Source organism: Hibiscus syriacus, unplaced genomic scaffold, assembly GCF_006381635.1.
Source record: "Hibiscus syriacus cultivar Baekdansim isolate YM2019G1 unplaced genomic scaffold, ASM638163v2 tig00111848_pilon, whole genome shotgun sequence".
Lineage (NCBI taxonomy): Eukaryota > Viridiplantae > Streptophyta > Magnoliopsida > Malvales > Malvaceae > Hibiscus > Hibiscus syriacus.
Window position 1 is genome coordinate 3919147 of NW_024063201.1, and position 26817 is coordinate 3945963.

Consider the following 26817-nt stretch of genomic DNA (forward strand, 5'->3'; position numbering starts at 1 on the left):
GTTCTGTCTTTTTTCTCCATTTTACATTTCAACTTTTGAAGTTGTAGGCAGTATTGATCATTCTCTCTTGTAAAAAACTCGACACGGTCATAAAATTCTCGTGCAAGATTCCTACAGTCATGTATCAGCCTATCAATGTTTTATTGTCGGCTATACTAGCTTCTAGCTCGATATTTTTCTCAAATTATGGTTTTGGTACGAGGCTTTTACGTCTGCAAAGGATATTTTCAACATTTCATTATTCTCTTGCCAAAGCCCCAATTATTGTAAGGTTACTCTACGTTCACCTTCTACAATCTGCAGATATCAAGAGCACCTCTTAGCTCGTTTTTCATGCATTTGGCAATTCCTTTTCCATCGTTCGACATCACTCTTCAATTTAGAGGCTTCTTTTGCCCACTCTTCTTGAGTATTGTCTAAACCCACTTTGAAAGGCTTGACTGATTCTTTGAAAACCATCTTGCATGGCTTCCAATTCTTCGTTCAAAATGTCCTTTTCATTCTGTAATTGATGTATTTGAGCTTCATATTCCCATAAACATTCTTTGTTTTGGATGCCCTCACTGATGCTTTTGTCTTTGGACTCTATCGACTTCACCTCAACCACATGTTCAGCTACTGAACCAGGCTGACCCTACTCTTTAAATTCCAGTATTCCATGCTCTAGAAGAAAATTTGACACTTTAAGGTAACACAGGTATCAATATAATGTCTTTGAGCTCTGCGTGATATTCACAGTTGGTATTTGCATCGTACCACTCCAGATACTGAGGTTAGAAAGGCTTCACATACTGTAGGGTCACTTCTCATATTCTAACAACTTACTGTATAAATCTCCATATGTGATAGGACCAAGATCAAAGTTAGGTTCAATTCCTCCTAACTTTCGGCCATTCATGAAGTGTGCCTTTGTTGAGTGAACAAAAGTTTTCGAAGATGTCGTCAGACGCTGAGCCGATGTAGTTGGTTTCCTGTTATCCCTTATCTTCAAATTCTCAGTACCTTTTGGCTTTTGGACCTTCAGGGAACACCAATTTATCCTATTTGAAATGATCATGTGGCTTCTCTTCATCTATCTTTACTTAAATTTTACCATTGTTATATTTCTTTTGTACTTTCCGACAACTTGTTGATACGGCAATGATTATACGAGCTCCTTAAGTTTGTTTGGGTTACCTTGTTCAAAAGTAACCTCTTGTGTTATAGCTTTATTTTTGTTGAGTTCTTTCTCCCTTTGTTGAAGCCTCTCTTCCTTTGGCCTACACAACTATTCTGTACATCATCTCATACATTTGCCTCTTATTTGTTGCAGTTCACTTTGTTCCCCGTCAGACATGCAATCTCGGACGTATGACTCTCTATTCTTCTTGGACCTTCTTTTGAATGTCCATTGTGAAAACCTTTTAATTGACGTCTACTCATAATCGATACCCTTTTGTATATGTCATGACCATATGATGCAAGAAAAAGAAAGGAAAAAAGAAAACAAGTTAGGACATATAACAACAGGTAAGGTGCAAAGGTAAATACAAATGCAAATGCAAATGCAACGAAAAGATTGATCCCAAAATAATTATTCCTTGAACAATTCTTGAAAAACTGGAATGTCTCGGTATAATGGGGAAGTGCAAATCTGGTCCATCTTCCAACTCCTGCGAGCGTCTAGGTATCGCATCATCCTTCGTCAGATTTAGGCATATTGAAATTTCTACTTCGTCTTCTACTTTCAGAAGTTTTTTTGAGCTGGTTCGTGATATTCAACTGTTAGTTTCAGCGTCGAATCTTCTTGAGTCTGACTTATTACCTCAGCTGGCCGACGTCTGGCTTGTCTCTTTAGTAGGTAGATTCTCTCTTGAAGCTACTTCATCTACGTAGAGAATCTTTGAAATTCTACCTAGCCCAACGAAAGGCATTGATGTGGCATTGTTTTTCAAGAACCTTTTAAAAGATCAGTTATTTAAGGATCAATACCTCTGAATGATATGTCATGTTCATGCAAAAATGCAACAAACACAACCAGACAAAAGATAATCAATGTTAGTAGAAACAAGGCAAAAAGAGTCAAGTTAGTTGAAATGATTAGTCAAAGAAATGTAATCTTAGCAAAAATAATACGGCTCAAAGTTGAGACTGAAAAATAAAGTATACAAAGGAAATAATAGTCCTAATCACATGCGTTCTAATTCTCCTAGGCTATCCACATGGTTTTAGCGGGTAGGTTTATTAAATTCTCTAGATGAGGTTTGGTTCTAAGAAGGTTCCCAAGCCATCTTTACAACCTGCTAAGGTTGACTCCGATTCTTGCTCATTATAGACTTACGAATCAGATTCTGGTTAGGGGATCACATCGTTAAAAGTGTATCTTGGAACTGATATCCGGATAGGCAACTTAGGTGTTTTCTAGAGGTAATTAGTCCCCACGAGAAGCCTAATGCTCCCCATGAGGTGTGACGTTTCCCCTACTTAAGTAAATCGGGATTGAGATCGGGTTTAGAGCTATGATATGCAACAATCTTAAATAATTTCATGGAAAAGTAAGCATTAACCAGATAGAAAATCTATTTTTCTTTTGAAATAACATAATGAACCCTAAATTAAATAATATCTAACTCATAATTTCTAGAACCTAAATGTAGGGTAACCAACTCGTGGCTTAACTCTCAAGTTGTTTTAAAAAAACAAAAGTCCCAAGTGGAGTCGCCAAGCTGTCAATACATTTTTCGTCTAGGCGGGGCAAGACCAGCACCGACTTAGGGGTTATTCTTTGAAAAGAATTTTGAAATGTGAGGATTCGCCACCAATCATTTATGGTGCGATTGGGACACTATAAAAATCGGGTGATTTTAATAAACTGTTTTATTTTTATCAAAATATTGAGTTTTAAGGTCTGTAAAAATCCAGAAATTAGGTTCAGGAGTCAGTTACGCATTAGGAATGATTAACACCCCCACAAGAGCCCAAAAAAGGTACTTACTTGATTACACTATATTTAAAATTGGAAATTTTGAGTTCGATCTTTATTTAATTTGAAAATCATTACGAATGCAAAGTTAAAAAGGTATTCGTTTATTAAGGTCGATAGCATTCGCCCCTAGCATAAATGCAGAAGTTCGTTTATTGTGCCTAATAACCAGCCTTAATTTCAGAAATCATGACGTAGTTTTGAAAAGGATGTCGATCTATTTCGAGATTCACCAGTAGTCATCCCCTTAGCATACTTGCGGGAGATATACCATTAATTTCCTAATAAGTGAACATTACCTTGGGTTTTAAAAATGTAATCAGACAAATTTTTTCGTCCTAATTAAACTAAGGGTAAATTAAGGATTTTTCTAGCTTAAAGTGTCGAGTTATGAAAATTAAAGAACCTAAAGGAACAAATCTAGAAATGTAGGTTCTAATATTAACCCTATTTGATTTTTAAACCAATTATTGAATCGAACAACCGAGATGGTCCCTCGAGCATTTATGTGAGGGCATACTCGAATTATTCCCTAAATTAAGGGACTAAGTTTAAAATTAATCATAAAATAAAGGCTTTAAAATATTAACCTATTCAATTATGTCAATCTTAAAGGTCTAATTGAAGTTCGTGGACTAAAAGGTCAAAGATCTAAAATATTGAGTTCTAAAAGACTAAAAGTTTAAGGACCTAAATCAATAATTTCTAAAGTTAAGGACTAATTAATAAACCAAAATCCTAAATGTTATCTAAATTAATCTATTAAAAGGAACTAAGCCTAAAGTGTTTTTTTTATTATTGATAATTAATAAATTTTAAAAAGTCAAGCAATTGATTCGAGTAATACAACATCTTATGCAAAAATTCGACTCAAATTGCTCCCTAATTAAAACTAGGATACCGTCCTAATTTCTAGGTCCGATTTGATTTATTAACCTAATATAAGAACAAACTCTAAAAAAACTAATTACCAAAATCTAAGAAATACTAGTTATAATAAACACGATTAAATATATTAAATAAACGAGCACACCTCAAAGAAATAAAAAAAAACGAGGATTAAATCACATAATTACAAAATTATAATGATTAAAGGAAATAAATTAAACGTAACAAGGGATAAATTAAAACAACTCAAAATTTAATGGCTAAATCTAAACAAAATAAAAAAAGTTTTAGGGATTAAAATGCAAAAACACGCAAAAGTTACAGGGACCTAAAGCTAATTATACACTTTACTTAAGCCTAAAAATAACATGTTAAAATAAAATATTAAAATAAAAACGAAAAACACAAAATCAATACACAAAAATTAAAATAAAATTAAAATGGTACTACATGACTAAAGTGTAAAAATATGCCTACTTATAGGGACAAAACAATAATTTTACTAAAAAATATAACATGCATAAAAATGAGCAAATCACAAAAGTAGTCCCTATAGGTGACTAACATGCAAAAAAGCGCGTAAAGTAAGGGGCCTAACAGTAAATATACCAAAAATTACATAGTATAAACAAAAATTAGAAAATTATAAAAATGGTCTCTTCCAGTGACTACTTTGCAAAAATACAGCTAAGTTCGGGGGATCTAAATATAATTTCCCCCGAAATTTGTTTTATATATACAACTTAATCTTTTTTTCATTTGTCACCGATTCCTAAAAAAAAGAAATGCTCTCTTCTTCTCTTCTTTCCTCTCCGGTCGGCCACTACCGACCACCGCAAAACGCCCCTGGCGCTGTCCGGCTGCCGAACACGTGGACGAAATTCCTAAATCGAACCAAAATTTCCCCTGAGTCCATATCTAACACCCTAGCCCTAAATCTAAGCCTAAAAACCACCTAAACGCCCCAAAAAACAAACCTCAAACATTCAGCTTTTGGGCTTCCTTACGAGCTCCGCGACGACAGATCGACCCCGGTTCGACTCTTCCCTAACTAAGGTAAGCCACTCGACTCCCCTCTATTTTCGGTTTTGGTTTCATGCAAGAATCTAAATAAAAATGGTTTTTTTTATTTTTGTTTTATGTTACTCGAAAAAGAAAGGTTTTTTACTCTTGTTGCTTGCTCTTTTTTAGAAACTAAAACATTTTTTATTGTTTATATCGAAACTAAAAGGTTTTTTTCTGATGAGATTCAAAACTTAAAAGAAAAAAATTAATAATCGAACTAAAAAAAAGAGAATAAAATAACCTTGCAATTGATTTTATTGCTTCTTGATTGTCTCCCCCAAACAAAACCAGAGATATTACAGTGCTTGTTCAGGTTTTATACCCATTACAGAAAAAAGAAAATGATTCTGTTTTGTTTTCTTGTTTGATGTCTTCTACAGGTTGCGCGGAGTGCTGGAGGCTTGGTGGCGTGCATGGATGGTGTTTACCGGTATTGAGACAGAGAACGATGGCCTTTGATTGGGGATTGGGGCGGTTGCTATCCTAAAGTTTAGGTTTAAACCCATGCCGGGTATTCAGGTTGGGTCTCGGATCGGGTCTTTGGGTCTTGGTTTTATTTTGTAAAGGGTCTAGGGCTTGAGGCTGGTTCGTTGTGGGTCCTTTTTGGGTGTTATGTTTGAGTTGGGCTCCCGTTTTTTATTTTGGGCTTTGGTTGAAAAATGGTGATCACAAAAAGTAAGATTCTTATTGTCAGATTGAAAACAATAACAAATAAAGTTTACTTATATTACTTATAATAAAAATATTATATTTATAATAAAAAATAAAAAAAAACTAAAACAAAGGAAATAATATTAGATTTCTAATAAAAATAATATAAAGTTTACTTACGTTTCGACTAAAACTTAACAAATAAAGTTATGTATTATTTTTTAAAGTTTAATAAAAATATTAAATTTATAATTAGAAATAAAAAAAAATATTTCTTTATCAATGAGATTAACTTTCCATACAAGATCAATATAAAATTTTGATAACAAGCTCTAAGACACGTTATATGATCGTATTTATGCCAAATTATCGATTTATCATCTCTAAATAATGGTTTAATTTGAAATTAGACCTAAATGATAAGATTAACAAACAAGAAGACATTTTTTACAAGAATATATCAATAATTCTATATATAATTGATTAGACTCATAACCAATTCAACCCGAATTAACTTGATCTAAAGGTTGACCCAAACTTAAAATTAACTGATCTGATATTGATCCGACCCAAAAATCAACCGATCAAATATTGATCTGAACCGAAAAACAACTGATCCGATAATCATTCGACCCGAGAATTAACCCTACCTAAGTTGAGTTACCATACACTCGAACTAGATCCTAACCATATCCGATCTAACCCGAACAAAATTAAATCGAATATAATCTAGACCCGAAATGACCCGACCCGAAATAACTCAACCCAAACCTGATTCGAATGATCCATTTGCCACCTCTACATATAAGGAAAGATTAAAAAACCTAACAAAAACTCGAACAAGGGTAGATACAAACAGATATGATCAAATCGGCAAATGAAACACAAAAGGAGATAAAACTATTGAAAAACAACCGACAAATTCGTAAATCAAAGTTAGACGACGTGAAAAACTATACACGAACGCAAATCAAGTATCCAAATCCAATATTATGGTCAAAAGTAGGGAATATCAACATGATAATAGAAAAATATAATCTTGATTAGTTGTGGCGATGTCGAATCAACCCTTAAAAATAAATGAAAAGTAATAGTCAAACGTTCAAAAATATGCCAAAAGATAATGAAAAACGTGTTATAAAGGGATGAAAACGTGTCATAAGTGCAATTTATTGAAAATTAAAACAAATAAAAAAAAGATATCATGTAAAAATAATAAAATAAATCAACAACTAATATTAAAATTAGTGTTATTCCCGATTAACAAAGATTTCATTTCTTTTTAAAATAAGCAAATGAGAATTAAATACATGACAATCACAAGCAATTTTCAATTAATTTTTTGTAGTTATTTTATTGAAAAAAGGAGCCACAATCTTAAAAGTGAAAAAAATCCAAGGATTTTATGAGATGAGATCCAAACATGTTTGTAATGTACACTTACAGCAAATGTAATGACCTACATTATAAATGGTAATGTTTGTGTATATAAAATATTTTTAAAAAAGTTTAAGAACTTTTTTATCTTTAATTTTTCTAAAAAGTTATTTAATTTTTAATTTTTTTATCTTTAATTTTTTTTATCAAATTAAATTAATTGAAGAAAATTTAAAAATATATTAAATTGATATCAATTATTTTTTCTCTTAAGACTGAAGTCAATTATTTTTCTTATATACAAAAAGTAAAATTAAAAAAATAATAAAAAATTATGATTTTAAATAAATCAATATCTCTATTATTAAAATTATATATGAAAACTATGAAAACTATTTTTTTATATAATTTATTATCTATTATTTAATTTAATTTAGTAAAATATTACAAATTTAAAAATAGAAAGAAACAAAGAAAACTTTAAAGTTAAAATGATTTTTGGGTAAAGTACACAAATGGTCCCCTTACTATATGGAGTTTCTTTGTTGAGTCTCCTATTATTGAAAGTTACAAAATGGTCCTCTAACTATACGATGTTGCTTTGTTGAGTCCACCGACTGTTAAAAGTTACAAAATGTTCACCTGACTATTCATATGTTCCAAACTCGTCATTTTCTGTTAAAAAAATTGACGACAATCTAAGTTAGACGTTAACTTGCTGACGAATATATGATAAAATTCGATTTGAATTTCAAACGACTATCATATCTCAGTCAGCATGTTAACGTCTAGCTTAACCGCTTGTCGATTTTTAACAGAAAATGAAGAGTTTGAACATATTGAATGATCGGATGACATTTTATAATTTTTAATAGTTGTGGACACAACAAAACATCATTATATAATCAGAGGACTATTTGTGTACTTTAGCCTAATTTTTATAAAACATTCCTAAATAAAAAATATCATTGGTTCAAAACATTAAAAAGTTAATTTATATTTAAAGTGATCGTTTGTAAATTTTTGGAGTGATCTCAATTATAAAATTAAATGTTATTTTTCTTAAGTAGTAATTTAGATTGTTTTTTTTTAAAGTGATCGTTCGTCCATAGCTAGCCATAGGTATGACTTTTTTTGACAACTTGACGCATCCCTTTGATTAAGTTCTAAATATTAATTAACAATTTCCAGCCATCATATTTGGGGCATATATTTCATAGCATATGGATTTATGGGCTATCTCTTGATTAAAAGTGTATATTAAAAGTTCACTAAAATTTAATTTGATTAATATAATTATTAATATTAGATTTTAAAACTATTTAAGAAAGTTCAAGTCTATGTTTTTAAATAATTTTTGTATTTGGACTTTTTGGTTTTACGAAGTCCATTAGATCTACCTAAAACACAAAGTTAAAGAAAAGGGGGGAAACTCATGTTGTGGGACCCGATTTGACAAAGCTTTTAGTTAAATCAGACGGAGTATAATGAGTAGTGACAGAGATCATCACGTGGACGGTGGAAATTAGCTTTTTTTCTTTTGAACAAAAACTAAATTATCAACATCATGTCATCACACACCAACAAAAATATTCATCCATTCATTAAAATATGTCTATACATATTAGTAGTACTTCCGTATATAATATAATTTTCATTCATTATACTTTTTAATTACTTTTTTAAAACTATATGTGTATCATTTAGCTAATTTGTTTCTAAAGCTGTAAACAATTATAAACAAAACGAGATAATTTATTTTATTAACACAATGTACTTGGTAAAAGGTGTTTTGATTTGATTTTTGGCATAATATTAAAAGCCATAATGTTAAACTTATCCCCTAATATTTATTAAAATGGTCATTTGCCCCTATTCTATTTTTTTGAGCATTTTGGTTATAAATTTTATTTTATGAAAAAAATTTCTAACATTTGACAGATTAATCACTTTATCTCTTTTTTAGAGCATTTTATCATTAATATTTCATTTTAAGTTAAAAAAAACTCTTATTTGGAACGTTAATTATATGTTAACTAATTATTTTTACCTATAGATAGAGTTTTTTATCTCAAAGTATAACGTTGTAGTCAATATATTCTTAGAAAATAAGACAAAATGACCATTTTGATCAATATTGAGGCCTATTTTTGGCATTATGTAATATTAAAATTAACTTCAATATTTATTAAAGCGATCAACTATTTGACATTTAACGCTCACACCCTAACATTCTTGGTCATCGAACCCGAATTTCAAAAAATAATAACAATTCATTTACCACTGAAGTCGCTCAGTTCATGCAGTTAACACAAATATTAATGCTCCACAATAGAGATTTTTTACCCTAAAATAAAATATCTAGGGTTAAATAACTATTTTATCAAATATAAGAGATTTTTTACCTTAAAATAAATCATTGAGACTTCAATATTTAAAAAGTTATATATTAAAATAATTATTTTCATAACGTTGGAAGATAATTTTTAATATTAGTTTTTTTTTTTTAATTTTCTTGTGGCGGCCTTTCCTTTTCTTTAATCATAATTTATTTTTCAACATTATATTTTTGTGAGAATTTTTTAATTTTTTATCCTTCATTGAACAATTTCCAATTTCTGATTATTATTACCATATTATTTTTTTAAATATTTGACATAGTATATTTATGAATAAATAAATAAGGCAAAAGAAAGTTGAACAAATTTACTATTGTGTTTTTTTCTTCTCCTCTCATTTCACCTTCCTCTTTTTCACAGCCATTTATTAGATTCCTCTCCGTTAGTCTTTCTTTTTCAATTTGTTTCTTCTTCATTGGAGTGTTTTCCAAGCTCAAATACCCATTTGTAAAATCCTTAAGTTCTTCTTGATTTTCTTGGCTTGTTTTTTGTTGCTATTTTTTTTTAAAATTTGTGTTTATTGGACTGATAAAAAAAGACATAAAACATTTCTGGGTAGTTTTCATTTTTATGACCTCTGTTTTGTTCTGCAAACGAAAACTAGATTACTGGGGTTTTGAACAAAAGCTTTAATACCCAGTTGAATATTTCATATAAAGATTGAAGAAACCGATCAAATTTTTACCAATAATATATATATTTTTAATTTTTCCTCTCCTTTGTTTTTTTTTTCTTTTCAAATTTTATATTTTTTTAATTTGTTTTTCTTCCCCTGAGCGAAAGAGAAAAGCATGCGCAAGGAAGGACCTTGCTATCACTGTGGAGTTACAAGTGAGTTCTTGTTTCACCAGTTAATTGTTTGAATATGAAGTCTGAAAAATGTTGGAAGTCCTTGGATATATGTTGAGTGTTCAACCTTTTTATATAAATAGTGGTTTGGTGTATGATTTTATATGCTTGGATAAATAATTCCATCATTGGAATTGGGGAAATAAATTATTGAATTTCTGCTGTTCTTTGTGTTATTCTGGTTGCTTATGTATCTAGAACAACAGTTGTCCTTCTTTCTCAATCCATGGAAGGCTTTAAAGTTGAGTTTGTTACTGAATTGAATTGTTTCTTTCAACTTCATTACATATTCTCCCTTGGGGTTGGTTTTCTTTAAATCTTGTTTAAAGTTGCAGCATATCTCATAAAAGTGACTGAATTCTACTGGATACAGGAGAATTGCAGAGTCTATGTTTGTTCAATGCTGGCCAGTTTCATGTTCAACATGAAATTGGCATTGCTTTCCTATTGCTCCAATGTGTTCATAAGCATGAATTTCAAGTCAAACCTCAGTCCTCTTGGACACCTATATAGATGCAATTACCATTGAGTTATTGATAGATTTCTTGCTCACTTTCTCATAAATAAGCTATTGTTTAATATCAAATGCTAAAAAGCTTTTTTACCCTTTGTTGATAAGAGTTGTCGACCTAGGTTGGACTGGAATTCTAATGTGAACCACTGTTTTACTCTTTCCTTTCTTGATAACATTCAATTCTATTTTGAAGTTCATTGTTTTGCCTCTAAAGCCTTGAAACATTTCAACCTCAAAGTATCACTGTGTTTAAACACTCTGAATTACTGGTTAATGTTAAATTCTTTGTAGCATTCTTCAAACATTTAAGCGTTTGGAACTTACAGTATTCCATTGTTTCTGTTCACTGAATGAATGCTGAATTTTGTTTTTTCAATTAGAAGTGTTAGTGGAAGCTTCATTTGTCCTTGTTACCTTGGTTGAAGCAAGAGCGTAAATTCTAAATTGTTTTAGGAATTGTTCCAACATTAATCCTTAAAAGCTAATGATGTCGAATGTGAGGACAAATGCAAGTCCCTCTTGCCTTTGGCTTTTACTCAAGTCAGCCTTGACAATGTTTATCCTATCGACCATAATTTGAAGAAGTCTATAGAATGCTTGGTTTTAAAAGGCGCAAGGCGCACCTAGGCTCAAAAGGTCACTGGAGCCTAGGCGCAGGTACACGCCTTTCGTAGGCGAGACACACTTTTATACTAAACGCGAGGCGCACCTAGGCTCAAAAGGTCCCTGGAGCCTAGGCACAAGGCGCAAGGCGCATGCGCGTGCCTTTCGTAGTCGAGGCACACTTTTATACTAAAAAAAACCTATAAATTAGTTATGAAACATATTTTACACTTAAAACAATATTATAAACATATATATGCTAAAAAGTTTATAAATTAATTGTACGAGTATATTTATACTCATTACCCACCGATTAACTCCTAAAATACTTTTCTACCATGTATTGATTTATACTTAAATTTTTTAATATTTAAAACTATTATTTTATTTATTTTTATAAACATATTTTAATCTCCTTTTACCAAAATCTACACTGTTATTAATTTATACTTAATGTTTTTAATATTTAAAACTATTATTTTATTTATTTTTAAATGATACAAATTTATTTTATTATCAATTTAAAATTTGTAATTATTATAAAAAACAATTTTTATATTTAATAAAATTTATTAAGTAATTAATATTTAATTTAAATATTTTATTATTTTAAAAATTAAAATTAATTATGTATTATTAAATAACTAAATTTCTAAAAAAGGCATATACTTTAGGTTAAAAGTAGACAAAGGGCGGAAGAAGTTATAATGGTTTGTTATAAATAAATAAACATAAATTTGGACTGTAAATTTGGGCTATAGAGTTGAGCTTGTTAATAGGTCAAATATTAGGATTAAGAAATGAGAAAATGTGATAAAAGAAAGAGTTTTTTAGACTTCTTCAGCCGTCTTCTTCCTCTCTTACCACTGCAATTCTTTTTTTTTTTTTATCTTTTTCTTTCTTCTTTAATCTGTTCTACTTCCTATTAATATCTTTTAAAAAAAATCCGAAAGGCGCAAAGGTGCCGCGCCCGGCGCCTAAAACCCATAGGCGTGCACATCTTGTATCTCACCTCGCCTCATTCCAGGCGTGCACCATCTTCAGTGCCTGGCTGCGCCTCGCGCCTAGGCGCGCCTTTTAAAACCAAGATAGAATGACTTCGGTTTTATCTAATTTCTATTATGTTGGCTCTAAACCTGAATAAAAATTGGCTAATGACTCTTATTGTATAAGCATATCTTGATTATAAACTATCTTTGTCCTTAATTAGTCTATACTTACTAATAACAATGCATTGTGATAGGCACTCCTCTTTGGCGTAATGGACCTATTGAGAAACCAGTATTGTGCAATGCATGTGGATCACGGTGGAGGACTAAAGGGACACTTACAAATTATACCCCACTTCATGCCAGGGTTGAACCTGATGATTATGAGGATCATAGGGCTTCCAGATTGAAGATCATATCTATAAATAAGAACAAAGAAGTGAAACTGCTGAAAAGAAAAGTAAATCATGATAAAGTAGTTGTTTTCCCTGATTACAATCAGCGTAACCGTAAATTTGTGGATGATGATACTAGTAATAGATCGAGTTCTGGATCTGCCATATCTAATTCTGAAAGCTGTGCCAAATTTGGGTATACTGATGCTAGTGACTTGATAGGTTGGACATAAATCCATCGTGTTCCTCATTATTGTTTTTGACTGTATTGTAGTATATTGCATTTTTTTTTCTGGGTCATCAAAGAAAAGACCTAGTGATCGTGTACTTCATGCAATGGAATATACTGATTTAAGTTGTTTCCTTTTCTTGCTTTTTCCAGGGCCTGCTCAATCTAACGTGTGGGACTCAATGGTACCTTCTAAGAAAAGAACCTGTGTAAATCGTTCAAAGCCATCTCCAATCGAGAAACTCACAAAAGATTTGTATACTATTTTACATGAACAACAGTCTTCATACTTTTCTGGATCTTCTGAGGAGGATTTGCTTCTTGAATGTGAGACACCCATGGATTCTGTTGAGTTTGGACATGGGAGTGTTTTAATTAGACATCCAAACTCAATAGCTCGGGAAGAGGAATCGGAAGCTAGTTCCCTCTCAGTTGAAAACAGACAGTACTCAAGAAATGAGGCTTATTCACATTCTTCAAGCTTCCCTGCATATAATGATAGCAAAAGCATCAAGTTTTCAGGACATGGAATTGAAAGGGCTATGAACCTTGCTGGGCAAGGCATGCAGCATGAGCAACTTAATAGGTAAACCTTTTCACAATAATATTTTACAAGTTGCAACAGAGTCTACCAATTACGAAACTAGAATTATGTAGACCTTGTGTTTTTTTACTGAAGATATTAATTTTCCAATGCCACTTAGAAAAGTTAAGAGAAGATACATTTCCTCACTGCAAGGCATGTCATTAATCTCAAAAGCTTCCAAGTAGTAATGTCTCCATTTTTTAAGGAAAACTTTTGGCATCTACTGTCATCATTACTCTCAAGTCACAGGCCTTAATATAAAGCTTGCTGTGCAATGGGAGGTGAAATTGGCAATGGTGATAACATTTTTTTTAAATTGTTAGGGACAAAGCTCAGCATGAAAAATCACTACTGCTGGAAAGTCATGATTCGCCACTGTGTAACATAGATTTGAATGTAAGTTCTCTTATTTATTCTTTCTTTTTCCTGGGAACAACCTTTAGAACTGAATTCTGAAGCTGCAATATTATCAAACCTGTAATTTTTTATATGTTTAGTGACTAAATGTTTCATAAATCTTTCACATAAATCCTCCATATATAGCAAAAAGAGTTGCCATAAACAATTCACTCCATAAAACATGTTCATTGTCCGTTGTACGATGATATTTTTGTATGGTACAGGATATTCTCAACTTCGAGGAATTTGTGAAATATTTAACAAAGGAGGAGCAGCAACAGTTATTGCAGTATCTACCTCCACTAGACATTGCCAAACTACCTGATAGGTATCCCTTTTAATCTATTATCAAGAGGTCGAACATAACGTCTATATATTTAATGTTGTGTATGGTGGCATGCATTTACCGATAATAATCCCGTTTTTATTTTGAAGTGTCTGATGCACATAAAATGAAAGTTAAATATTTAAGGAAACTAATAATGGCTATTAGTTACATATAGAGATGGTCAATAGCCGAAAACACAATAGTGAATCTCTGATAGTTGTCCTTGCACCTGCAGCCTCGAAAGCATGTTTGAAAGCCCTCAATTCAAGGAAAACTTCTGTTACTTTCAGCAATTACTTGAGGAAGGGGTTTTTAATATCTCTGTCCATGGAGTGAAAGCCGAAGACTGTAAGACACTGAAAAGACTTGCATTGTGCAACTTGACGAAATCCCATTGGGTGGAACGCCTTCACAGGCTTAAGGTATGAATGAATTGGTTTCTCGAACATCTTGACGTGAACATATTTTGCTCATTGGTTTACTGTACATAGTAGCATTTATTTGGCTGTAGAAATGTAAAAGTATTCAAGGATCTATCACTGCTAGAGGACAAAATGCTATTGCTTCGAATAGTTTGGCAATTATGAAGAGATCACGTGACAACCTAATTCAACATTTTCCAGGTTCAAAAAATTTCTCTGCTTTTACTGCATTGTATGAAATAAATTAATAACGTGAAGGAATATGAAGAAAATTTCTTTGTGACTAAATAAATTTCACCCTTCAAGTCGATTGTTAACATTGAGAGCTTTTGTGATTGTTTTGGGTTACACTGGCATTTTGCCCAACAAAAACATGGTTTTTCGATTTTCAGAATCTTTAAAGAGCCCCAAAAGGGTGATCATGAAGGCTTCTTGCGAAAACAAAGAACTCATAGACAATGATGGTTCTTGCTTTAGTCCGATGCTTCTTGATGGTCGCTCTATCGTGTTGAATTCCCTTCATTTTGTAGATGAAAACTCCGACCAAGATTTGCTGCTGGATGTGCTGCCCAATGGCTCATTCCTACAGGCAGAGCTACTTCATCCTGATTTAAGTTTTGGGCAACAGGCAAGAACTAGTAGTAGCTCAGCACACTCACATCCTATTCATCCTTAGCATTGGCGTTTTACGAGCAAAACATAAAGGTATGCTACTGCTAGATCCAATGAGTGGGGTTGACATATTTTGCATGCCAAACACTGAAGTCTTAATGAGGTTTGATGGTTGCATGACCTTTCCAAAATCAGAATGCTAAGAGAAGAATTAGAAGTGGGTTTCTTTTTTGTATAGGTTGACAACAGATTGTAATATATAGCTTGAAAGAAATGCAGAAGAGGTGGTAATTTTCAATATTTTGTATGCAACTGTCGGTTTTCTTTTGCATAGATAGATACATAACTTTATATACCCCGTGGTCAATTTGCATCTTATCCCCCTTTGGTTTTGCTGGGAGGGGAGAGAATAATAGAATTAAAGGGATATCAAATTAGTGCCTTTTGGAGGGTACTCATACATATTTGAATAAGTATTTGTTCAAAATTTTCTTAATTTATTGACAATACAATATACACTCTGTAAACGTAATTTTTTGAACTTGGGTATTCTAGGACGAATGATATTTCTTTTTTACCGTAGAAATCATTCAATAGGTTCTCTTGTTTTAGGAAAGGTACCTTTCACCTATTTCCTATGTTGTCACAAATCACATTTCATATGAGGTCCTGAATTAAGACTTAAATCCTAGATTTTGCTTTAGTGGTACATTTCCTTTAGTCGACCCACCACCAATTAAAAATGTGCGCAGACTATTTTGTTTTCTCTCTTTTTCTTTCTCATTTTGTAAGCCCAAAGCACCCTTTCTCAACCCACTCCGTCCAACCCTTTCTTCTCATTTGATGATCTTCTCATCTTGGTTTAAGGATAAATGTAGCCATGTTTTTTAACTCATCAAATGGTCTTTGTAATAAAAAGAAATATTTATTCTCTAAAAAGATATGGGTTCGAATAATTGAACTTGTAAGATGTGTGGTCATTGATTAAGAAAATTTTCTAACATATATTATTAGAGATTTAAATAGTGGCCGTTATATAATAATAACAATATCATCCGAAAATATTATTTTAAAAAATAATGATGTGAAGAGAAATCACACCAATAATAATAATGAATGATGGGTTACAATTGCATTTTAACGAGTAGTAGTCGATTGTGATAATAATAAATTGTTATTCTCATTATTATTTTATTACGGTAAAGCTAGAAAAAAAAATCAATAGTCTATCGTAATAATTTAATTATTTTGTTTTACAATAAGTTTTATGAATTATAGAAAAAAATTATGATCGTAATATCCCAAAGTGAACACAATGATATATATTACGACATAATCAAAATAAACATGACATTACCGAAAATACGTAATTCAAATCTATATCTCAACAGAAATTTGATTAAGTGGGCTGCTACTGTCTCATCTATGGAGATATATCAGGTACGACAATCTTAATATACGGTTAAAGAAATACGTTACCGGAAATGTTAATATTTTTTAACATTTCCGGTAAAGTGCTACCTAAAATATTATTTTTCCTATCGAAAATGTTAATATTGTGCGCTACCTAAAATGTTTAACATTTTCGGTAAAGTGGTACCTAAAACATTATTTTTTCTGCCTGAAATGTTAATATTGGGTTCTACCGGAAATTAGTTAGCGAAATTAACATTTCCGGTAAAAAAATAATGTTTTAGGCAATGTTTTTAAAACCGGGCCGGACATTGAACCGGTGAAGGTACTGGTTCACTGGTTCAACCGGGTTCAACCGCGGTTGAATCGAATTTTATATAAAATAATTTATAATATATATATATATATATATATATAAAGTATATAAAGAAAAATATATAATATATATAGTTTACATGTAGTTTATTAATAAATTATGTAATTTATATATATAAATTACATATATATAATATATATTAAGTACATATATATTACTACATAAATAATTTATAGTTTATATAAACTGTAAAATTTATTAATGAACTATGTGTTAACAATATATAAACTATATAAAGTATTAAAGTATATAATTTATATTAATATAATATAAGTTTATATATAAACTATATTTATATTATAAACTATATAATTTTATGAGCTACATATATAAACTATGTTTATATGAACTATATATATAAACTATGTATATAAACTATATATGTATAAACTATAAAAAGTATATAATTTATAAACTATAATTTATATTAATATAGTATATATATATGTATGCATAAGTAATATATGTAATCTATACATTATATATATATATATATATAATATAAACCCTAAACTATATAAACTATATAGATTGATATATATATAGTTCATATAAACAATAGTTTATATAAATTATATATGTAACCTTAACCTATAGTCTATAAACAATAGTTAATATATGTAACCTATAGTGTCGAGAAGTTTCTCTGCCAGGCGACGGAGAGTGCAAATAGTACACCCCAAACGGTGTAACTAGTCTCGAAAAAGTAAGCGTTTATCCTCCTTGAATCAGATGAAACACCAAGTTGTAGAGTCGCCACCAATCTTTTATTCGGTGTGATTGGTCACCAAAATATCATATTATTTTAATAAAATTCTTAAGAATAATACTAAAATAATACAACTCGGGTCTGTTTACCAAAAAAATGAGTTCGGGAGTCGGTTACGTATGGGGAAGGATTAGCACCCCCATAACTCCAAAATTGGTACCGATATTTATTAATTAGTGTATTTGTAATAAATGATAAATTTGTAATTATACTAATTTACAAATAATTACTATAAATTACTACTTAATAGTATTTAATATTAATAATATTAATACTATTATAATATTGAAAATTAGAACTATATAGATTAACTTATAAAATTATAAATTAATAATAATCTTAATATAAGATGTAAATATTAATAATTAATTCTATAGTAATAATTAATGATTAAAATAGAAAATATTAAAATTCATTACCATAATTCAAAATAATATTAAAATAGTGTACTAATAATGTAATTTACCCTAAATTATTAGAAAGGTCGAAATGTAAATTATTAAAATATTAAGGACTATACTTAATATTTATCCTAAAGTATATATATATGTGCAGTAGTGATCGAAACATAAATAAATAAAATTAAAAGACAAAATTAAAATACATAAAATATGCTTTTAATGACTAAATTGCAAAGTTATCAAGTTACAATGACCTCGGGCTTAATTTCCCCATACCCAAATTACAGGCAGGCCCCTCCCCAAAACAACGCCATTCAGGGAGCAGTATAAATAGGCCTCATTAGGCCTAAAAAAGGTTGAAAACCTAATTTCCTTCATCTGCTTCTCTCTAGAATTCCCTCACCGAAGGGAACTCGTCCCCGGCCGGCAGCCACACACTGTCGTCAACCGTCATCGTCGGCCACCACCCACGGTGGCCGAAAAACACTAAATTACCTAAAAATGTTCCACTCTTCCTAGTTTTTCTTAAAAAACACCCAACAACCTAAATATGACTGATTACCTTCGATGTTTTTTCTTCTCCGGTGACTCAAGGGCTCTCCGATGAAGGTAATGTTTCCTTCCCTTTCTTCTCTCATTATTTTGATGGTTGGCTTGATGTGTATTGGGATGGTTGTGTTTGCTTGCTTCGTTGTTCTTGTTCTCTTGCAGGTTTGCCCTATTTATAAGGTTTTTTGGTGCACCCTTTGGTCCGGTTAAGAGGCTATACCCCGGTGAGTCACCAGAGCTACGGTGGTGACTCACCCTAAGGGTGGTGAGTTGTGCGTTGGAGAGACTGGATGCATTAAATGCACCCATATCTTGCGAATTCGGTGATGATGTGGCACCATCGTGGCCTCTGTTGGTTGGAACGTTCGTCGGTGAAAGCATCATCATCCCTATGACAGTGTCGGAATAGACTAGGGTTGTAATGAGAACCCTAGGGTTTTTCTGGCTAAACTGACGACGGTTGATTTACTTCTGATCGAGATGCTGTGGAGCTGGTGGCTACTGCTAGGGTAAAAACCCTAGCTGATGGAAGATCTGGGCCTTCCATTTCCATCTTGATCGAATGGCTGAGGAAGCTTGCGACGCTGGAACATGTGTGAAACCCTAGCAGCACTTGAGTTTGCTTCTGGGCCTACTGGGTTGTTCGGGTCAAGTATAGGCCTGAACCGAGTCTGGGTCTTGGTTGTAATCAGGCTTCGGGGTATGTTTTATAACTTGGGCCTTCAGGTTGTAATTTGGACATGTAAAATTGTAACTTTTAAGAATAATAATATAATTATAATATAATAATATTTATTATAATATGTATATAAAAAACCTAAACGTCACTCGGACGAAAATTACTGTCGACAGTTGCCCCTCTTTACTTATTTTTGTGTAAACAAGAATAAAGAAAAGATAAAAGACAAGAAGTTTTCACCGAGTGGTTTTTTTATTTGATAAAAATTTGTTCCACTACTATTCCGTGGAGATCGAACTTTGATCTTGCTTCACTACTCTTTTTGTGAAGGCTTGATTGCATTACTTCACTACTCTTTTGTGAAGGCTTGGTTTAAATAACTTGCTTCCACTACTCTTTCGTGGAGATTGAATTGACTTGAAAAGAATCTGTTTCACTACTCTTCCGTGAAGATCAGATTCAAGGTTGATTTGCTTCCACTACTCTTCCGTGGAGACCAAATTTACAACATTGAAGAAACTTGTTCCACTACTCTTTCGTGGACACCAAAATCATACAATCTTTGGATATCCCTATTTTTAGGAATTTTGAGATGATCACTCCAATCTCAGGATTTTGAACTTTCAAATTTCTTTTAAAAAAAAACCTACAGATGTGACATCGTGTTTGATATCATGCATTTATGAATGTCATGATCATCTTTAGGCTAAAATGTGTGCAATGACAAAGTTTCAAAGTATTTTCTTCTTCTTCTTCGAATAAGGACCCCTTTTTTGTTGTCCATTCTTGACTTAGTCTCATCATAGGTGCAACAAACATAATCATTTTTATCTCAACCAACCATCTTGATCCTTTTTGGTTGAACCTAAACTTGTCTTTGTCTTCTTGAATTCCAATTGACTACCCATTCGATTAATTACAAATATTTCAAATAAGTATCTGAAACCTCCTATGTACTTCAATGTTTCATGTATCATGTCATCATATGTTAAAATCATTGTTAGCCTTAGAATATCAGTATTCTTCAAAGACTATTTGTACAGTAATACACCATGATTTTATATACTTCAAATTAAACTACATGTTTTAAAATTTCAAATCAAGATGCTTTGCAAAAAGAAAATATTTTATTTATGCAAAGAATTTTCATGGAAAAATTTTACTTATAAAGACAAAGTAGGCATCTTCAAACACCAATAGCATAAATGCTCTTGAACTGGCACACTTCAAAGTGATTTGAATGTAGCTTCTGGCAAAAGGATATTGACATTATGATGAAGGTATGGAATTCTTCAAATCCTTATTCCTTTATGCAAAATATATTTTAACTGCGTCTGAATATACTGGGTAAGGTAATTCAGGTCCATCCATTTCAGTAAGGACAAAAGCTCCTCCAGAAAAACCTTTTTTACAACATAAGGTCCTTCTCAATTTGGCATCCACTTTCCTCGGTGATTCTTTTGAAAAGGTAAAATCCTTATGAGCACAAGATCTCCTTCATAAAATTCTTGGAGGTGAACTTTCTTATCATGTGCTCATATCATCCTCTTTTGGTACATCTGACCATGACAAATTGCTTTCATTCTTTTTTCTTCAATTAAATTTAACTGGTCATATATGGTCTGTACCCAGTCTACCTCGTCTAGCTTTACTTCTGATAGAACCCGTAATGAAAGAATTTCTACCTCAATTGGTAAGACTGCTTCTATCCCACAGGTTAATGAAAATAGAGTTTCCCCAGTTAATGTTCGTACTGAAGTTTGATAGGCTAACAGAGCAAATGGTAGTTTTTCATGCAAATCCTTATAAGTTTCAGTCATCTTCTCTATAAACCTCTTGATATTCTTATTAGCTGCCTCAACCGCTCCATTCATCTTTGGGCGATAAGTGTTGGATTTATGATGCTTTATCTGGAATTGTTCACAAATTGATTTCATCATTTTGTTATTCTGATTAAAAGCATTGTCAGTAATAATTTTCTCTGGCAGACCATATCGACAAATGATCTCTTTTTTCCAAAAATTTACAAAACTATGGACTGAGTAATGTTCGTATAAGAAGCTGCTACCCATTTGGTAAAACAATCTATTACTACCCAAATAAAGCGATTATCATTTGAAGCTTTGGGAAAAATTTATCCAATAACATCTATGCCCCACATAGAGAATGGCCAAGGAGTTATCATTACATGCAATGGATGTGGAGGAGTATGCTTCCTATCTCCATAGATTTGAAACTTATGACACTTTCGGGCATAATTAACACAATATGTTTCATAGTTGACTAGTAGTATCCAAATCTCATAATTTGTCTAACCATTGTATGCCCCTTAGCATGAGTACCACAAACTCCCTCGTGTACTTCTTCAAGAATTGATTTAACTTCTTTGGTATCCACATATCTCAACATGACTTGATCCAAGATCTTTTTGTACAAGACTTCCCATCGAGTACATACCCTGATGCCGTTCTTCAGATAGTTTTTTTTTATCATTTTCAGTAGCTTGTTCAGGATAACTCTGATATTTGATATATTGCAAAATATCATAATACCAAGGTTTCTCTTCTTCTTCTTCCTCAATGTTAAAACAATGAGTTGGATATTCATAAGCCAGCATTTCAATAGGCATCATGCTTGCATGTTCATTTACCTTAAATACAGCTGCCAAAGTTGCCGAGGCATCTGCCATTTGATTTTCTTCTCTGGGGATGTAATCAAAAGTCACTTCTTCAAATTATTTGATGAGTTTCAGAACCAGTTTCTGATATTTTATTAGCTTGAAATCTTTTGTCTCCCATTCTCCTCTGATTTGGTAAATTACTAGAGCTGAATCCCCATAAACCCTAAGCATTCTTACTTTAAGTTCAATGGCAACTCTAAGACCCAAAATACATGCCTTATACTCTGCCATATTGTTTGTACAATCAAAATTAAGTCGGCTAGTAAACGAATAATGCTCTTCATCTGGTGAAACTAGTATTGCCCTAATTCCATTTCCCAAAGCATTTAAAGCACCATCAAAAGTCAACTTACAATATTCATTAGTGGATGTAATTGATTTTCTTACTGATATTACCATCAAATCCTCATCAGGAAAATCAAAATCTATTGGCTCATATTCTTGAGAAGTTCTACTTGCAATAAATTCAGCTATTGCACTCCCTTTTACTGTTTTTCGACTCACATATTAGATGTCGAATTCTGAAAACAAAATTTTCCACCGAGCTAATCTTCCAGATAATGCAGGTATATTCATTAGATACTTCAAAGGATCAAATCTGGATATTAACCATGTAGTATGATATAACATATATTGCCTAAGCCTTCGAGTGGTCCATACCAAAGCACAACATAATTTCTCAATTAAAGAATATCTAGTTTCACATTCAGTGAACTTCTTACTGAGATAATAAATAGCTCTTTCTTTCTTCTCAGTTTGATCATGCTGTCCTAATACACATCCCATTGAATTTTCCCAAATCGACAAATAAAGAATTAAAGGTTTATCTGGGATAGGTGATACCAATATTGGAGTACTTGATAGTTATTTCTTAATTGTCTCAAAGGCTTATTGACATTCTTCATTCCATGTCCCAGAACCATTCTTTCTAATGAGGCGAAAAATAAGATCACATTTCTTAGTTAGTTGTGAAATGAATCGAGCTATATAATTAAGCCTTCCTAAAAATCCTCGAACCTCCTTTTGCATTTGTGGGGGTGGAAAATCTTGAATAGCTTTGACTTTATCTGGTTCTATTTCAATTCCTTTTTTACTTACAGCAAATCCCAAAAGTTTACCAGAGGTCACCCTAAATGTACACTTATTTGGGTTGAGCTTTAACTAACATTCCCTTATTCTCTGGAAAAGCTTCCTCAAATTCTCAACATGCTCTTCTTCGGACTTGGCTTTAAAAATCATATCATCGACATAAACTTCTATTTCTTTATGCATCATGTCATGAAATAATGTTACCATAGCCCTTTGATATGTTGCTCATGTATTTTTAAGTCCAAATGGCATCACTATATAACAAAACGTTCCCCATAAGGTGACAAACGTTGTTTTCTCCATATCATCAGGGTACATTTTGATTCGATTATAGCCAGAGAAACCATCCATAAACAAGAATAAAGAATTCTTAGCAATATTATCCACTAATGTATGTGTGGCAAAGGAAAATTATCCTTTGGACTGGCTCTATTAAGATCTCTATAATCAACGCACATTCAGACTTTACCATCCTTTTTTGTTACAGGGACAATATTTTCTACCCATTCAGGTTACTTGGCTACCTTAAGAAATCCAACATCAAATTGCTTCTTTACTTCTTCCTTGATCTTGAGTAGAATTTCGGGTTTCATTCTTCTAGCTTTTGTTACACAGGATTACATTATGATCTTATTGGTAACTTATGTACTACCAATTCTGTATCCAATCCTGGCATGTCTTCATATGACCAAGCAAATACATCATTGTATTCTTGCAATAATTGAATCAAATCCTGTCGCCCTTTATCAGATAAAGTGGTACCAATTTTTACCTCATTCTCATCCATATTAGACCCTAAATTTAATATCTCAATAGATTCCTTATGAGGTAAAAATTTTTATCCTCTTTTTCCACCATTTTTAATAGTTCAGAGGGTAAATCACACCCTTCACCACAACCTTAAACTTCTTCAGGACACATAGACTGCTCAAAATCAATTTCGAGGCCAGCGTCATTAGCATCTATGTCATAGATATTTGAGTTCCTGAAAGAAAAATAAACAATAGTATATACATATAATTATGAAAATGCATTTAAAAAATGATTTCCATTTAGAACTAATGTATCTTTTATTGAAAACGAAAAACATATAGTTTAACCATTTACACAAAATCAAACTATTGCCCTAGGGTATAGGCAACAATGAAAGCTTTGGTGTATTACTCTGAAAAAGATTTGAAAACTACAGGTAATTATTCCACAGTCTAATTATTTAACTCAAAGTCTGATGATGCGGGGTAAATGCCCATAGCTTCTTTTTTAGGTTCATCATCTGATATGAAAGTGATACTCATTTCTTTCAAGCCATTTTCAACGATCACCCTTTCGTTTTGCTGATCTTTTGGGGAAACATGTCCCCTAGACACAAAAGTGTCATTTAATGGTGGAAAGGTCATTGGTTCCCATGTGAAATCTTTTTCAGCTAACTTTTCTCTTCTCAGTTCTTGATTCTTTCTAATGCCCTTCTGTCTCTCTTTTATTGTCAGCTGATGTCCCAAACCAAATCGATCTTTCTTGGAAATAGTAAAAACTGGATTACTATTCCTTGTAAATAACTTCCTAACCCTTTTCCAATTTTTCCCATTTTCCTAGGGTCAATATAAGTCCCATTTTTGTGCATTTGGAAATTTTGGGTTTAGGCATATTTTTCCCTTCAGCCACAAATGTTGCGTTAACAAATTCCAAGGATCTGAAATAGCATTCAATAGCTTCTTCATCCAATTCAATATATGGAGCAATGGTAGAGACTGAAGTGGTGATGTCTTCTTCAGCATTAAGACATATTAGCCTACCATCTATTACAAATTTCACCTTTTGGTGTAACATAGATGGAATTGCCCCTGCTTGATGAATCCAGGGTCTTCCCAACAAACAATTGTAAGTGGGTATAATATCCATTACAATGAACTCTATCTCATATGTAGTCGGACCGATAGTTAAAGGAATATCGATTTTTCCTAATACCTCCTTCTTGGTGCCGTCAAAAGTTCGGACAATACTCTGGCTACTTCTCATGAGTGTGCTATCAATTGGTAATTTCTTCAGAGTCACTAATGGCATTACATTCAAAGCTGAGCCATTATCTACTAATACTCGAGATAAAATATGTCCCTTGCACTTTACTGTAATATGCAGAGCTTTAGGGCTACCATTCATTTCAGAAGGAATTTCATCTTCGGAAAAAGAAAGAAAATTATCTTCTTGTATATTTACAATCAACCTATCCAATTTGTTTACAGGAAATTCCTTTGGCACAAAAGTTTGATTTAACACTTTTAACAAAGCATTACGATGTGCTTCAGAGCTTAATAAAAGTGTTAAAACTGATATACGAGCCGATAATTTGTGCAACTGTTCAACAATACTGTATTCGCTATGCTTGAGAAACTTCAAGAATTCTATAGCTTCATTTTCAGTTATAGGTTCATTGATGACAATTTCATCCTCTTTTAACTATAGCTCGACCTTTTTTCCTTTATCAACTGGACCTTGCTTTTCAGATTCCTTAGAATAACATCTCCCACTTCTGGTAAAATGTACAACTTCATTTACCTCTTCATTTCCTCCCATTGTTTCCTTCATCTGACATTCATAATTCCATGGAACCTGCTTGTAATCTTTATAAGGAAACGGGGATGGTGAAGTGATAACCACTTTTAGAGCTTTCTTATCCGACATTTGAGTCCTTGGTGTGATAATTAGAGGATGATTAGAGTTATAAAACTCTTTATATGACCCTCAAATGCGCAAATATCCATTTCTTCTTCTGATATTTCCTTGAAAAATTCCATCTCTTTTTTATCTATAATTTTTTGTACAAAAACTCAAAAACCTGAGCATTGTTGTATAACATGTCCTTAATAACCATGATAATGAAATATATTTCCACAGCTTAATTGCTATGCTGACAGATCAGATTTTTGCAAACCAACTTTGATCATTTGAGTCCATACCCATAACATAGGTGATTTTACTTCACTGACTTGTATTATCACCTGCTTTCCTTTTTCCTCTAGAACTGTATTGATTCATGTTCCTACATGATTTTGTAGTATATTTTGAGCCATATTTGGTTGCTCTTTATCACCAAAATTTATGATATTCTTTGTTCTCAGGCTTTGAACAATTCTTTTGAATGCAATGCAATTTTCGATAGAATGTCCACGAGCTTCTGCATTATATTCGCATTGCAAGTTATCATTGTACCACTTAGGATATGGGGGTTGTATGGGTGATACATAATAAGGTGATATTATATGCTTGTCATATAATATCTGATATAACTCTTTGTAGGTCATTGAATTGAGTCAAACTGAAATTTCTCTCTTTCCGCCCTAGGTTCCCTTGTCCCTTGTTTGGCGAAGTTTTGTGTAGAAGATCCAATATCCTGAGGTCGAGACACTCTAATATTATTGGACTCATATTTCCTCGCATCATTTGCCTCACTTTCTTTCTTTTTCATAAATGGCTTCTTACTAGATTCACCACTTTCAAGTTTCCCACTCTTAACCTCTATTTCAATCATCTCACCTGTTGTAACTATGTCAGCAAAGCTTTTGAAAGAATTCCCTATGAGGTGAGTAAAGAAAGGA

At 32.2% G+C, this 26817-nt stretch overlaps 1 protein-coding gene across 2 annotated transcripts; it reads left to right on the forward strand.

The window, feature by feature from the left end:
- Nucleotides 1-10024: 10024 nt before the first annotated feature.
- Nucleotides 10025-15580, forward strand: LOC120172266 (GATA transcription factor 26-like). Of its 2 annotated transcripts, none has more exons than XM_039179764.1 (8): nucleotides 10025-10173; nucleotides 12552-12914; nucleotides 13075-13507; nucleotides 13831-13903; nucleotides 14131-14234; nucleotides 14470-14656; nucleotides 14746-14857; nucleotides 15049-15580. In XM_039179764.1, the coding sequence occupies exons 1-8, from the start codon at nucleotides 10134-10136 to the stop codon at nucleotides 15330-15332; spliced, it is 1596 nt and encodes a 531-aa protein (XP_039035695.1). In that variant the 5' UTR covers nucleotides 10025-10133; the 3' UTR covers nucleotides 15333-15580. The 2 variants fall into 2 exon arrangements, with proteins under 2 accessions (XP_039035695.1, XP_039035696.1); XM_039179765.1 differs by having other exon boundaries at nucleotides 15187-15580.
- Nucleotides 15581-26817: the final 11237 nt, after the last annotated feature.